The 15323-nt window shown below is 42.6% G+C and overlaps 1 protein-coding gene across 1 annotated transcript in view; it reads left to right on the top strand.

Moving 5' to 3' along the window:
* Positions 1-15323, top strand: part of L3mbtl3 (L3MBTL histone methyl-lysine binding protein 3) — a 101062-nt gene that overhangs the window by 48628 nt on the left and 37111 nt on the right. The window contains exons 13-15 of the mRNA XM_051164095.1: positions 9537-9613; positions 11289-11374; positions 14268-14378. Coding sequence (XP_051020052.1) covers positions 9537-9613; positions 11289-11374; positions 14268-14378 — 274 coding nt within the window. The remainder of the gene's footprint in view (positions 1-9536; positions 9614-11288; positions 11375-14267; positions 14379-15323) is intronic.

Consider the following 15323-nt stretch of genomic DNA (forward strand, 5'->3'; position numbering starts at 1 on the left):
TGAAGAGCTGGCATCGTGGGTGGAGCGTGGGTTGCTCTTCCAAATGACCTGGGTTGACAACAGCACTCAAATGGCAAATCTGACCACTTTTATCTCCAGTTCTGGGGATCCAACACCCTCTTCTGGCACTGGTGAGCACTGTACACATGGTACACAAAAACATCCATGCAGGCAAATTACCTAGACACAGAAAATTAAAGTAATATAAATAAAGTAAAACAAAGTCAAGATTAAATCAATATGTTCTGCTCCATGTTTTTCCTATTTCAGATTTTTAGGTTTTTGCTCGTCACATGTTGTGTTTCTAATGCAGTATATTTCTAATTAACATCCTTTCAGATAACTCAGGATTTGTATTTAACTTGACTTCCTAACGTAATTTGTAGCCCTGCATTCCCAACACATGCCTACAATGTACATGCCTGCACAGGCTCACGTTCCTCTTCCTCTTGAGTGTCTTGTATAACTTTTGGGGAATTTATATTACTCATCTCTTCATATGTTTATAGTCAGCTGATTGAGTCATTCAGATAGCTGAATAAAGATGATACCAGTTAAGGAATATGTTTTTTTAATCCTTATCATTTTTAGATATGCTATATACAGCAGTGAGGAAACTATAGAATAATGAAATTGTTGTACTAGAGCGCTGAGTTTACATGCATCCAAGTGATGCTAAGGGTCAAACCCAGGTCGCTGGGCATGCTGGGCATGCTGGGCATGTGCTCCACCCCTAGGCTGCAGCCTCAGCCTAACATTATACTTTGATTACGCAACTGATGACTAGGATTGATTTTCCTGGTGAAAACCATCTCTGAAGCATTTCTGTCTTGAGGACATATGAAATAAGAGTGTTTAAGAGACATGTCAGCTGTAATACAGGCAGCATTACCAAGCCAATACTAACTAATGTAAACACAGCCACCTTTCTTACATGTCTCCTCCAATATATGTTACGTATATTTATATTTATTGAGGGGAGTGCAAATGGAGATCACAGAACAATGTTTAGGAATTGTTTCTCTCCTCCCGCCATGGGAGTCCCAGGGCTTGGGTTGTGCTCAGGCCGTCAGGGTTAGTGGCAAGCACCCTTACCCATTATATTTCACGTTTTGGTCCGTATATTCAGTAGATCCGCCAATGATTCTCTTTTATCCTCAAACTGAATTTTTAGGTATCAGCTTCTCTTAAATCATTTAAGAAGCGCGGTCACTGAACTTAAGTTTGTGTGTTTGTGTGTGTGTGTGTGTGTGTGTGTGTGTGTGTGTGTGAGTGTGCGTGCGCGGTTACATTTGGGGGCTAGAACTTAAAGTCAGCGTCTCCCTCCATCACTTCATTGTGATTTCTGGAGTCTTTCACTGCACTTTAGCGCTTGCTAACTCAGCTAGTCTAACTAGCCATCTTTCCTAGAGGATCCCCTACTGGCCTCTTGCGTGCTGGGTTACTGGCTCGGTGCCACATGCACCTGGCTTTATGTGGGTGCTGGGGTTCCAAACTCTGGACTTCATGTCTGTGCAGCAGTTGCTCTATCTCCAGAGCCGTCTCTCTGGCCCCTACAAAAGAGAACCGTGCTCTGTCTTTTATTTGATTTGTAAAAATGAGTTAGTGTTTATTTGTATGACCATATAAGTACAATAGTGGTTTTGTTGTCGTTGTTATTGTCATTTTCAATTTTTGCTGTTTGTGTTGTTGTTTATTTGCTTTTTGAAACAAGGTCTCTTTGTATAGCTTTCCTAAATTTCACTTTGTAGACCAGGGTGGCCTCAAACTTACAGAAATCAACCTGCCTTTGCCTCCCAGTGCTGAGATAAAGGCTTAGCCACCATGGCCAGGACATCACAGTGTTTCAGAGCCATAGTTACTTCTTCAATATGACATTTCCTCTGTATTTGGATTTTTGGAAGAAAGTAAGGACTGTGGGTAGCTTTGGCACAGGCACTTTCTTTGTTGTAGGTACCTTGGTGAATAAATAGGACCCTGGTTCCTTTCTGAGGAAGAGCTACAAAGGGAAATCTGCTCTCCTAGAACTGATTTTGCACATCTTAAAAGCATAAATTAATGCCCTTATTTTCAGACTGGAATGTTCTTTGAGGATTATTTATATTTCTATTGACATGAAGTCATATTTTGTTAATTGTCAGAAAAAGAAATTGTGTTCCCTTCCTCAGTGTGCAACTAAGGCACATTAAAACTTGCTTAAGTGTGCTAGAATGCCTATCTCCATTTCTCTAGTCTTCCAATTATGGATTTTTTCTGCATAAATTAGTTTGCTGTGTAATTGAGGTTATATTTTTTTTTTCTTTTTCAATTTAAAATAGTTTTGAAATGATAGTGTCCCCCCCCCCCCTTAACTTCTATAGGGAAGCTCCATTCCATTTTACGCAGAGGGGATGAGAAACATTCATCTGTCTACAGCAGGATAACATAGGTTTACTTGTAATAAAGTATTTCCTCCTCCTAAAGAGGAACATGATGAAAATGATTGCAGGACCAAAGAGGGGATACGATATATGATATATGATAAATGAAGTAGCTTTACCTCTGGGTGTCCTGATGATTGTTAGGCTTACAAGTGATGTTCAGTATCACAGAATATTGAAACTACATCAAAGATGCAGAAAGGAGAGTGAGGACTGTTTGTTACCGGGCACCCAGTGGAGGTTGTTATGAAATAGAATGATGTGGTGAGGGGTGCCACGGAGGGCCTGTGCCAAGGTATGCCCCTGAGGGTTTATGTCACACAACAGCTCTTGTGTAAGGGGGAAGAGGAGTGAGGGCCTGGAGAAAGGATAGAGGCAGACGAGGCAGAGCCATGAGGACAGAGAGAAGGACCAAAAGGGAGAGGGGTGTGTGTGTGTGTGTGTGTGTGTGTGTGTGTGTGTGTGTGTGTGTGTGTGTCTGTATCTGTGTCTGTGCCTGTGTGTGGGGTGGGGGGGGGCGGGGCAGGGGTCCTTTAATCTGTCAGCTCACACCTGGCAGTGGTAGGTGATGACATAAGATGTTGCTAGGTTTCTGAGGTCAGGCCAGCTCAATCACCTGCGTGCTAGCAGGCGGCCACTCAGACACAGCTTATAGCAAATCAAAAGGTCTTTATTCCAGTTAGCTAGGACTACCCTCAGATATTCTGACCCAAGTGTAACACCTACTGTTTAGGAGCTGGAGGGGGAGGTTCTGCACAAGCAGGAGGTTTAAATTAAGCAGCTAGCTGGAAGGAGAGGTGGAGAGGTCTGTGAAGCAGGCAGTTTGGCAGAAGCTAAGCTAAGTTAGCTGAGGCATCTTGACCTTGGGTTCCTAGAAGAGAATTTGGTTGTTTTCCATGGGATTCTCCACAAAGGGGATCAAATTCTAGTTAAATCTTAAATGGCCTTAGCAAGAATACAAATGGAGGAACCTCTGCCCTGTCTTGCTTTGTCACAGGGACCTTGGGAGTACTGTACCTCACACCCTATTGCATACGTAGGCCTTTTTTCCTCTTACCTTCCTCCTGCTTGACATTGGGCTCCAGGGACAGAGCCTATAATAAGACTAGTCGTCTCTTCTTTCCTCCCAGGCACTGAGAAAAAAATTTTCCCTGTAAGAAATGGTTATTTTCATGTGACCTTGTCTTTGGGGATTCAGGACAACATGACAGCAGGACTGAGCATGTTTAGCACAGAGCCCTGAGTGGGTGGAACTGCAGCCTCAGCCACTTTGGTTTTATTCTGGTGTGGTATCAGTCAGGGCAGAAGTCTGCGGAAAGAGAAGCGTCAAGTTAGTGACTTAGAAGAAACCTCTTTCCCCAGCTATTAGAAGTAAACTACAAGCTGCTCTTAGAGGTGGATCTCTTTCACGCTCGTGAGTTGAGAATAGTAAAAGGTTTGTTTCTCCCTAATGTAATATTGGTGTACTGGTAACATGGTTCCTAGAGTGGGCATCAAAGGCGACAGGCTTTTTATGGCTGAGTTTAGTTGGAGGTGCACTGGGTGTCGGTGGTGACAGGAGGACATAAAGTGAATGGGAACTAGAAAGTCCTGGGGGCCTGGGGTCTCAGGAAGGAGAGAAACGTGTCCCCAGTCATTGGTGGTTAGTGCTCAAATGTTTCCTTAGCACCAGCTGTTGCTGTCTTCTGTGGCGTAAAAGATCCTCTCCACCTCACTGGAAGGCGCATGGGGAAAGGCTTCTCAGAGAGTTTACACCAGTTTGCAGATGGCTGAGGAGGTGACTATAGGGGACACTCAGTAGAAAAGCTTAGCGCTGAAGGCATAGGGTTTTTGCTGGGAAACGCCGAGGTGACCTTCTAGGGAGGAAGGTCTCAAACCACTGTGAGGGAGGAGAGTGGAAATATCTGACACTGCATTATTGGTCACAGTCATCACTTCTCCTCTCAGCCTGGAGAAAAAGAAGAAACAAAAGTTTGACCCCAGAGTGACTACATGGCATCACTTTGAGCTTCGCCAAGTTAGTGTGTTATCAAGAGATTCTAAGCAAAAAACACAGCGATTAACGTGAGTTAGGGATGGAAGGGAAAAACAATGAAGTCTGGAGCTTATCAGTAAAGCAGGGAGTTAATAGATAGTGGGTGGCCATGCAGCAGGTGCTGGTTTAGGAAACTGGCAATCATGCCATGGGATGAGGCAGTGGAAGAGGTCGGCGTCATATCTTACAGGACTGCAACCACTGCTGCTTGAAAAATACATTAGTCCTTACCTTACACGTCCTTGTTTGCTCCTCTACACAGCTTGCCTTGGCTGTGGCATGGTAGTACATACTTGGAATCTCATGGGAGGTGGAGGCCAGAAGATCAGGGGGCGAGAGTTGTTTTCAGCTACACAGCAAGTTTGAGGCTAGTCTAAGCTAAACAAATAAATGACCATTGCCAACAGAACTCATCTCTTTCTTTTCAACCCTAGGGGGCTGGGCCCTCACTCAGCCTGTTTGTGTTTCTATAGCATACTCATTATGGCTAAAGCATAAATAATGAGGGGTTTTTGGTGTGTGTGTGTGCGTGCGTACATGCGTGCGTGCGTGCGTGTGTGTGTGTGTGTGTGAATTGTTAGTCTTAGAACATAGTAGTCTTGATTCAAATGGATCATAGGAGACTTCATGATTAATTTTTACCTACTTAAATGTAGTTCCCCCACAATTTTACATAAAAACACAAGTGATCAAGATTAAGAGGTAAGTAGAAGGTGCTTTGCTGTGAGTTATTCCTTCTTCCTCTTTTGTTATATTTCTACCTTTCTTAAAGGCACCACATTGTCAGTAAAAGTCCATAACCAAAATGATTAAGAAAAGCTGAGGTATCCAAATAACTGTACTAATATAATTGTAACAGTACATTATAAGGAGTTATATATTAAAAGTCTTTCATGAAAATAGATGAACTTGACATTGCCTAGCTGTTTATGGGTATAGCTGTTCTGTCTGCCTGTGTGCCTGTGTATCTAGTGAGTGCAATGCTTGCTAATACCAGAAGAGGGCATAAGATTCCCCCAGGAACCGGAAGGAGTTTCAGATGATTGTGATCTACCAGGTAGGTTTCTGGGACTCGAAAGCCAGGACTCTGGAAGAGCACCAGTGAATGCTCTTACTGCTGAGCCACCTCTCCATCCTGAAGTTAAAGTATTTTCTCTTGAGAAAGCTCTGAGAAAAATCACCTTTGCCTAGTGGTTTCTTATCTCAGCATGTGTCACTGCTGACAATGTGTGCTTCAGGAACTGCTGCTTCAAGTAATTGGAACCTGGCTTCTTTATAGCGAAACTTAGTCTATTAACATGCTGTGTACTGATGTTATCCAAAGTGGAGTATACTGTGCTGGAATATTCCTTGACATTCTATGTGTATCTGGACCCCAGTTTCAGGTCTGGTCTGATCTGGTGTATCTCTGCCTGTCTCTGTCTCCCTCCCCTCTCTGCCTGCTCTCTCTTTTTTTCTCTCTTCTCTCTCTCTCTCTGCCCTTCTGCCTCGTGTGTGTGTGTGTGTGTGTGTGTGTGTGTGTGTGTGTGTGTGTGTGTGTGTGTGTGTGTGTGTGTGTTTCAGGGTAACTGCTATCCTTGAGCACAGGTGGGGAACGGTTGTAACCGTTTTTTTGTCTGTTTGTTTTTAAGAACAATGCTGTGGTGTGCCTGTAGGCCTCTTGTCATTTTCCCTTGCAACTACAGTCTGTCTCCATATTGTATATTTGCCCGGCTCCATCCCAGTGCAGGTTGAATCCTCTTCCTGGCTACTGTGACCGAGCCTGGCCATCCATTGCACACAGCTAGAGACAAGGCTACCACATGCTGAATACTGTGACGTAACCCTTGTGGCTGCCAATGTGAAGGAAGGTCAGCTGGGTCCTCAGTCCTTGCATCTCCTGTCTACTCCTCCAGACTAGTACATTTCCCTCTGGTTTTCTCCTCTCTCAGACATTTTACACCCTAATTCTGGCCCCTTTCAAAGCAGATATTTGCTTTCTTATTTAACTGAGAAAAAAAGCAGAAGAGACTTCTGCTTTCTGCGCTTCACTTGCCTCACCTTCCTCATCTTCATGCAGGTGACCAGCTCAGCTGCTCTCTGGCCCTCCTGCTCACCCCCACCCCCCACCTGCCCCACTTCCCCACCCGCCCAACCTGGCCCCCAACCCCTCACCCTTGTGACTTCAATTCTATTTCTCTCTTCTTCATGGTGCACATTGTGCACTCTGATGAATTCCTTTTACCAGTGCACACATGAAAGAAGAGAAGTTTGTTTTAACCCCTGATGTATCCTTAGCATATAGGATGCCCCCCATCACAGGGTCTGCTCAGCTTCTGTTTCTTTCCTGACAATTGTTTACTTGTCTAGTTAAAAAGTAATAACAATTTTTATTTTCAAGTAATTTAAGAATCACTTAGAAAATAGAAAATTTCCACATACACTCCACCCCACGTCATTCAGTTTTCCAACAAGCAGCAAGGCCGACCTTCCCTTTTGCTCTCTGATGCCTCATTTCACTGAGTCCATTTGTACCTGAGCTTCTTAAATAAATGTGCTTTCTGTGTCATTGTCCACACCATCTCTTCTTTCGTTCTCTCCTAGCCCCATTTTGTTCTCACTTGGGTGTTGTACTCTCATCACTGATGCTAGAGACCTTTCTCTTGACAGGCCCCATGACTAGCCCTTGCTTCTCCTTTGGACTGTAGCTCCATTGAATCCAGTTGTTACGTCACTTACTAGTCATCTGATGCAGACTTCCCCCACCGCATATGCACCCCCCACCCCAGATTGTCTCAGGTCTGCTCATGGATTAAGAATCGTCCCAAATGCTCATAACTCTGAAATGGATACTTTGGGCCCTGATCTTCTTTCCGTGTGAACTCTATCTAGACTTTTGTGTCCACAGTTTATTTGACATCCCATCTTGTTTGCCTAACCCTAACCCTGCCGAACATGCCCATAGCAGGAGCTCTCTCTCTCATTCAGCACCTGAAATGTCAGAGCCACCGATGCTAGCTAGCAGTCTCTCCTGGCCCAGGAAATGGCAGCTACATTCACGGTGCCAGAAACTTGTAGTGTCCTGGCTTCTTCAGTTCACTCAAGTCCTGTGTTAAATGTACCCACAAGTGCTCTTAGGTCTCTGCTTAAAAGGTTCATCTAAACCTGACCACGGGCTGTTTTCACGCCCTGTGGACCAGGCTACTGTGATCACTTTGCGTTGCCTTCTAACTGGCTCTTGTTGTGGAATATCAGATTATGCTTTGCATAATAGTTAAAAATAAGCACATTAAGGCATACATTGAACTAAGCTACTTCTCTGAACAATACCCTCCACAATGTTTCACTTCACTCTTGACCAACACACTATGCTTTGTTATGTACCAAATAGCGCCGCTCCGCCCCTCCCACCTCTGACATAAAGTTCCATTCTCTGTTTCCTTCAGTCCGTTCTGTCCTATTCCTGACACAGCACTGCTAGGATCCCCCTTCAGAACATTTGGGCTCATTGTCTCTCCCCAGAATAATTTCCTTTCTGTGTCTGAGTGGCTTACTTCTCTCACTCATCACACCCTTCAAGGCTCAAATCTTGCCCCTTGAGAGGCTGCCTTGGCTGCGCTGTAGAGAGCGACACCTTTCCCCTCTCACTCAGCCTATGCCTTTACTCTATCTGTTTCCCTTTGCGCTAACCAGAGCTCACAGATGTAATCAGCCCCATGATAGTTACATTAGCACTAAACATACACATGCTTAAAATAAGTTATTTTCCCGTAACAATTCTCTAATATTTACATTGTACTAAGCTACTGTTAGTCATCTAGGGGTGGTTTAAAGTACCCCTGGGGACGCACATACAGAATATGCAAATGCCATAAGGCACTTGAGCATCTCTGCATTTGTTGTCTTCAGGGGTCCCGGGCTCCAGTCCCTTCCAGATAGAGGGAACGGTTATCTCATTTCTATGGTCTCTTTCTACAATGCTGCACAGGCCACAGAGGCAAGAAACTTACACTTACTTTACTATGGCGGTTTCCTCAGGGTCTGCCCAGTGCCAGCCAGGCATACCACTTTTTAGCATATTATCTTCACTTGCTACTTAAAAGAACCAGTGAGCAGATAAATGGGTGAAATATATTACATGTTGAGGTGAGGAATTCACAGAACACGTGTGCTTAGGAGCAAGGAGTCAAAGCACCAGCTTTGTGTGCTGATGGGGAGACTCTGGGAAAACATAAGCTCAGTCCTAGTAAAGATGACAAGCAGGAGAAAGCAACAGAGGGAAGACGTGCCTAGTTTTATTCTCTGCAGTTCTACAGGGTAACAGAAATAGCACCCCGTTACTATTTATGTCTGTGTTTATTTCCACTGGGCCTTTTGATAGTTTAAGGTATCTATAAGAAGTATCTGGTGTCTATAACTGCGTGTATAATATGTATATTTAGGAAGCCCCTACAGCAGTAAGCTCCCAGGTGGCATTTTAAAGTTGTTAGTGCTAGTTAACCCTTTCTGCTGCACTACCCCTTACGTCTGCCCTGCCCCCATCTGCACCCCGTTCCTTCTCCATTGTCCCCCCCCCCCCCCCCCGCCGCCCTTCACTCCATATGTGTTCTGTCCTTGAACACTGCCTGTCCTATGGCCCCTTACTAGTTTTCCTGATTTCCGTTGGTACTCTAGCATGCTGTTTCTTGACAGTAGTCTTGCACATTTGCCTTAAAGATGCTAAGGTAATTCTAACTTTCCTTTTACATAGGTTTTTTTATTTTTATTTTTATGTGGTGTTTGTATTTGATGCTCTCTTTGTACTTTTTCTACATTTGAAGGTTTAGACTTTAACAACTTTTTTTTTGATGTGTGTGAAAATAAAACTTTAGTCTCAAACCCATATGATATTTATCTAGCTAAAATGCACTATATATGTGTGAAAACTTCCTTACATACACTTTATATGAAGAATGAAAGATCCTGTAGCATTTTTCAATTTGGATAGATTGTAATAGGTAGAACTCCTGGACGTGTTCCTAACCACTAATTAATTTTCCTCTTAAAAACTTCTGACAGCATTTGCCTATCTCTCTAGTAACTACAGCCTATATAACCTGCAGGTGTGAATCATCCAGTCCACACATCCACCCAGTGGGTTGGTGCAAAGAACATAGGAGAACCTTGATTACGCCACCAGGTTTGGATTTATAATGTGTCTAATGTTTTTTGTATACTAGAAGAGTTGGCCATGTTTTTGTAAAAAGAATAGCTACTTGAGGTCGGGTGTGCCCTAGAGCCCCTGTCAGAGGCACTCAGCTCAGCTGTAGTACGGAAGTGGCTGCAGGGATAAGTAAGCACATACTGTGAGTGTGGCAGTTACACTCTAGGAAGCCGAGCAAGCTCCTAGTCTTTTCTAGAAGAGAAGCCTATAGCCTGACTAATTTTCATTGCTAGTTTGAAGATGGAAGAGACATAAGTCACAAAGAGTTAAAACTTCTAGGGCTCAAAACCTGGCACCCCCTGGAAGACATCTTATGCAGAGTTGGTTCTCTGGCAGCACGGCCATCTAGCCTGCTGTGGGGAGTCTCGCTATTTCCCAGTTTAATATCAATTCTGTCATACATACGCACTGTTGTTCCTGTCGTAACCAGAGTCTGGTAAATAAATGGTGAACTAGTGGTTAGCAGGTTTCTAAATGTGTGCCTGGGAAAGGGTGGTGTGTGGTGTTATTGTTAACTTCATCTGTGAGGCCCAATCCTTTCATAGACTTTCACAATCGAATGAAAGAAAGGGAAAAAATGCTTTGGGTTTTTTCCTTTTTTTTTTCCACCACAAGCTTTTAAAAGAACAGAATTGCATGTGAAAATGACCAAATATCATAGTATGTTTTTAATGGTACTGAACTAATGATAAATTTGGTATCATGTAAGTTTTACCACAGTAAAAGAATGTGAAAGCGAAAATAACAATAAGTCAAATTATGAGCCTGGTTTTCCATTCCTATGCTCATGACATAGCCAAAATGAATAACAAAAGTAAGTGTTTTGGGATTATGCATGGAAAGTAGCACCATAGAAATTATTAGAAGCAGATGGAATGGGATGGAGACTGGAAGTTACTGGAGGATGGCTTAGGAGGTAATATCTGCCTTGCCCCGGGTAAAGGCGCATTTAAAATACATACATCTGTAAGCATATGCAGAACTGTGTATTCTTTTCTATTTCTGTGTTAGTGTGTGTTACAAACCAAAACAAAATTTTGACTGATACCATTGGCCTTGATTCAAATCTCAAACTATAGGCTTCATTTGTGTTTGTAGCTGCTTCTCAGCTGGATAGAAACCCAACTTCCATTATAACTAATACATACACAGATTTTCCTAAGTCCCCTTCCTGTGACAAAGTTTGCACCTCCTAGGCCACCATTATGCCTACCTGATGGATTTGGAACTTGGGGTGTTATTTTTACAAGTTCTCTTAAGAATAAATCTGTGATTTGAGCATGTTTCTTTATTCAGCCTAACAAAAGGAGAGGTTATCTGAAATAGTTCATCAATAATACCTATAAACCCTTTGTATTTTTATTTCAGTACCTTAATAAAGATACTAAAAAATAAATAAATAAAAAGATATTTTATGTAATCTCATCTAAGAAGCAATAGAGTCAGAATAAATGACCAGAAAAGAACTAATCACTAGGAGTAATAGTGCCTTCAAGTTCTTCTATGGCCCTGGACACTCTTTCCAGGGGTAGGCTGCTGGCATTTCTTTCCCTGGGTAGGCTGCTGGCATTTCATGATTTTTGTATGACAGTTTCTTATTCTCATTTTCATTACGCCCTCATAGGATTTCATATTTTTCTTTATTTCTTAGGATACTCACATGTGAAACACTTTTCCTGGGATAAATATTTAGAAGAAACCAACTCTTTACCTGCTCCTGCGAGAGCATTCAAAGTGGTGAGAGAATGTGCTCTGCTCTGTTTGACTGCTGCATGTCAATGATGCTGTTTATTCACGCATATTTGTGAAGCTGCTCGGCTGGCTTAGCAGTAACGAGAAGAAAGCAGCGGGCCAAAGAAGATGCTTTCAGAGTTTTTCAACTTTGATTTTTGTTGTTTTCTTTTTCAAGACAGGGTTTCTCTGTGTAATAGCCCTGGCTATCCTAGACTCACTCTGTAGACCAGGCTGGCCTTGAACTCACAGTGATCTGCCTGCCTCTGCATTCCAAGTGCTGGGATTAAAGGTGTTCGTCACCATGCCCGGCTGTTTTTCAATTTTGAGAGTCAAGCTTGTTACCATGATTTCTTTCCTTTTTTTTTTTTTTTTCCTTTTCTTCTCCCCTCCTTATCCTCCCCAAGACAGGGATTCCCTGTGTAGCCTTGGCTGTCCTGGACTTCCCTTTGTAGACCAGGTTGGCCTCGAACTCACAGAGATCCGCCCGCCTCTGCCACCCTGAGTGCTGGGATTAAAGGTGTGTGCCACCACGCCTGGCTTACTGTGATTTATATGGATGTACATGTGTCAGGGAAGGAGGCATGTGGGCCGGTGCAGACACGCCTTGAATGTTGGTCCTCAGATACGGTTCATCTTGGTTTTTGAGACAAGGTGTGTTTCTTGGCTTGAAACTTGACAAGTAGGTTAGGTTGGCTGGTGTGAGCCACACGAACCTGCTTGTCTCTGCCTCTCCAGCTGGGGTTTACAAGGGTGCACCACCATGCTTTTTGTTGTTGTTGTTTTGTTTTGTTTCTTTGTTTTAAACCATACTCACTTTTTTCATGTGGCCTCTAGGGAGCAAACTGGCAAGATGAGCACTCCATCAACTGAACTATCTCCCCAGCTCCTCAGATAAATTACCTTATACTTTGTACTTTCTCAAGAATTTAAGGGGAAACTAAATATATTAAATAACTCAGTAAGCCTCAGGCATTGGGTACTTGTCACCCTAGCAGTTGAGAAGTGACCGAGGAGCATGATTCAAGGCCAGCCCCGGCCACGTGTACAGATCCGGCTTCAAAACCAAAATCAGATGTTTTTAAACATGACTTTGTCCTCTGGAGGCCATCTTGCTCTTTAGATGATACTTTAATACTGAAATTGCTAGTGTTTTTAATCGTAGACTTAATTAACAAGAATAGTTTAAAATACAGGTAGAAAGAACCTAGTGTATTTTTAAAGAGGAAACTCATAACAAGTGGAGAAGAACCTTGCGAAAGAATTTTTATTATTTCACCTGACGGATATTTTAAACAATAAGATGGGGGTGGGGGTGGCAGTGGATTTGTGGTATTTGCTACCTCTTCTCTCCCCTTCCAACGTGTAGGCTTTTAGCCTGGATGTGGTGATAGTAGAGGGTCAGCTTACACATCTGGTATTTCATGAGAGGTAGAACTAAGGCTTTTCCAGCGTGGCCGTCAAGAATCCCTGCAGCAATTCTTTTGCTTCTCCCATTATTTTATCTAATTCATCAGCACTATATGGAAAAGTCTCCTTGTCTTCCTCAGCCTGTGGCTTTCTCCAAGGTGGTTTCCTCTGGGTGTTGGGCTTTCTTTCCTGGAAAAGCTGTTCCATCTTGTTCAGTCAGATTACTCATTTGTTTTGTTGTTGTTGTTGTTTTCTAACTTTAGTATTCAATATCAAGATGAAATGGTTATAACTTTTACACTGTAGAAATCTCGGGCTTGGGATTTGGCTCAAGGAATAAGATTATTTGCCATTGAAGAGGGGCTGTGTTCAAATCCCCAGCACTCAATAGGATTCTGGGCATGGCTGTGTGCAACCTTGATATTGAAAGGCAAGACAGGTAAATTCGGGGAGCCTGGGAGACAACCACCCTAGCCAAAATAGATCAACCAGCTCTAATTTTAATGAGAAAATTTGTCTAAAAAATAAGATGGAGAGTGATAGAGCAAAACACTCTGTGTGTGGTTATAAATGTGCGCGCACTGGCACGTGCCCCATGCAACATACAAATGCGCACACACAATTTAGTGATCTTTAAGAATAATTGTCTATGATATGATCACTGGGAATTATAATAATACAAGTAACATTTGAAATGTGCTTGAAGTCAACATGTTAATCTGTAGGCGCTTAGATGAAAATTGAAGTGGAAAAATTATCCATTTTATTGAAAACGGTTGCTTATTATGACTAAATTGGGAGTTTCTTTAATTTACTTAGTTTGATAAATAAGCATTAAAAGCCTTCTCTAGAAATAAACTTTAAAAAAAATGGGCCATAGCCACTTCTCAGTACTCCACCTCTGCGTCTTCGAACTCATACAGTATTGCTTCCCTCTTATCACCGACTACGATGTGTTATACAAGTGATGATCTCAAGTGTAGATGCTAACGCAGGAGAACAAATTTCAAAGACATTACAGACCCACTTTGCCTTAACTTAAAGAAAATGGCGACATTATCACAAGTTCACCTGGGTTCATAATACTTAACATTTTGAATATCTTCTGCTGTGTTTAGAAAAGATAAAATTAAGGCTAAGACCTTTCAGCAATGCTCATTTGTTTTAAATTATCTTTTCTCCCCTCTCCTCTTAACACTTCTAGATGGTTCATCTGTTTTTCCATATTTTTAAAAAACAAATTTCATGCCATAGCACCTCAACCAATAAGGACAATGTCGAGGCTTCACTGGCTGGTCACATGGCTGCGGTGCCTTTGCCTCTGCCTTCTGTCTGCTCTTGAGCGAGGCTGTCCTTTTGTGTTTGTTTTGATTGAAAAGTGTCACCCGGTGCCTATCTGAGAGCAGGTGACCTGAACAATTCAACTGCTGTTTGTCGTTATTCCTCAGCCTGCTCTTCCTCACTGTGTGACAACTTTCTCCTATGGCAGAAACCTCCACACGGATTCCAGAAGAAAATGAAGCTTGAAGCTGTAGACAGAAGAAACCCCCTGTTTATCAGAGTAGCGACTGTAGCAGACACAGACGACCACCGGATAAAAGTAAGTGCTGTCTGCTCTGTTTTGCTTACCTTGGAAACTACTAGACAGTGAACTTAAGCGCTGCAATTAAATTACTAAAGACATAGGAATAGGCAAAGTGGCTTTGCATCCATCCAAGTTTTTTTAATTGCCCCAAGATATTTTCCCTTTAGTTATGAACGGTAGCTTAATATTTTGAATATCTACTGGAGAAAGTAGACACAACATTTTAAGGTGACATTCACTTCAGAAGTAAAGTAGCTGTGTGGTGGTGGTACACGTCTTTTAGTCCCAGCACTCTGGAGGCAGCGGCAGGCAGATCTCTGAGTGTAAGGGCAGCTTGGTCTACAGAGTAAGTTCCAGGACAGCCAGGGCTACACAGAGAAACCCTATCTCAAAAAAAACAAAACAAACAAACAAAAAAAGAAACTGAAAATATAAAATAAAAATAAAAGCACCATGGTCCAATAGTACACACTTTTTAAGAGAGTAACTTCTTCTCGTTGACTCTATTAGACATTGTTTATAAAGTATTAACAAAAATGAACAGCTTTAGAGGTAAAATCAGGTTTTTACGAGGATTACTAGACATCAAATACTTCTTCTAAGTTCAGTCAGTGTCTGAACCATTTGGCTGGTTCCAGCCACATGTGGCATGTCAGTACAGTGGTTATGATACTACATCCAAAGCCCTCATGAGCAGCTTCACCACTCTTTTCTGTCTCTAGTCAGAACAGTGCCTGTCCTACTGTCTTCCTAGGACCATTTAACATTCTCCAAGAATGGCAAGTGGTCATCACCCCATGGCTTCTTAAGTTCTCAGTGCACTAATGCTGTAGTAGCTGTGGTGTGAGCCATGTGTGTCATTGTCACCATATGGATGAGGCTAGGGCACAGGCAGATTAGATGAAGTACTTTATTCATTACTAGCAAGGAATGAATCAGTTCCATGCTGCAGGGATTGGA

The sequence above is a fragment of the Acomys russatus genome, chromosome 21 (assembly GCF_903995435.1).
Source record: "Acomys russatus chromosome 21, mAcoRus1.1, whole genome shotgun sequence".
Lineage (NCBI taxonomy): Eukaryota > Metazoa > Chordata > Mammalia > Rodentia > Muridae > Acomys > Acomys russatus.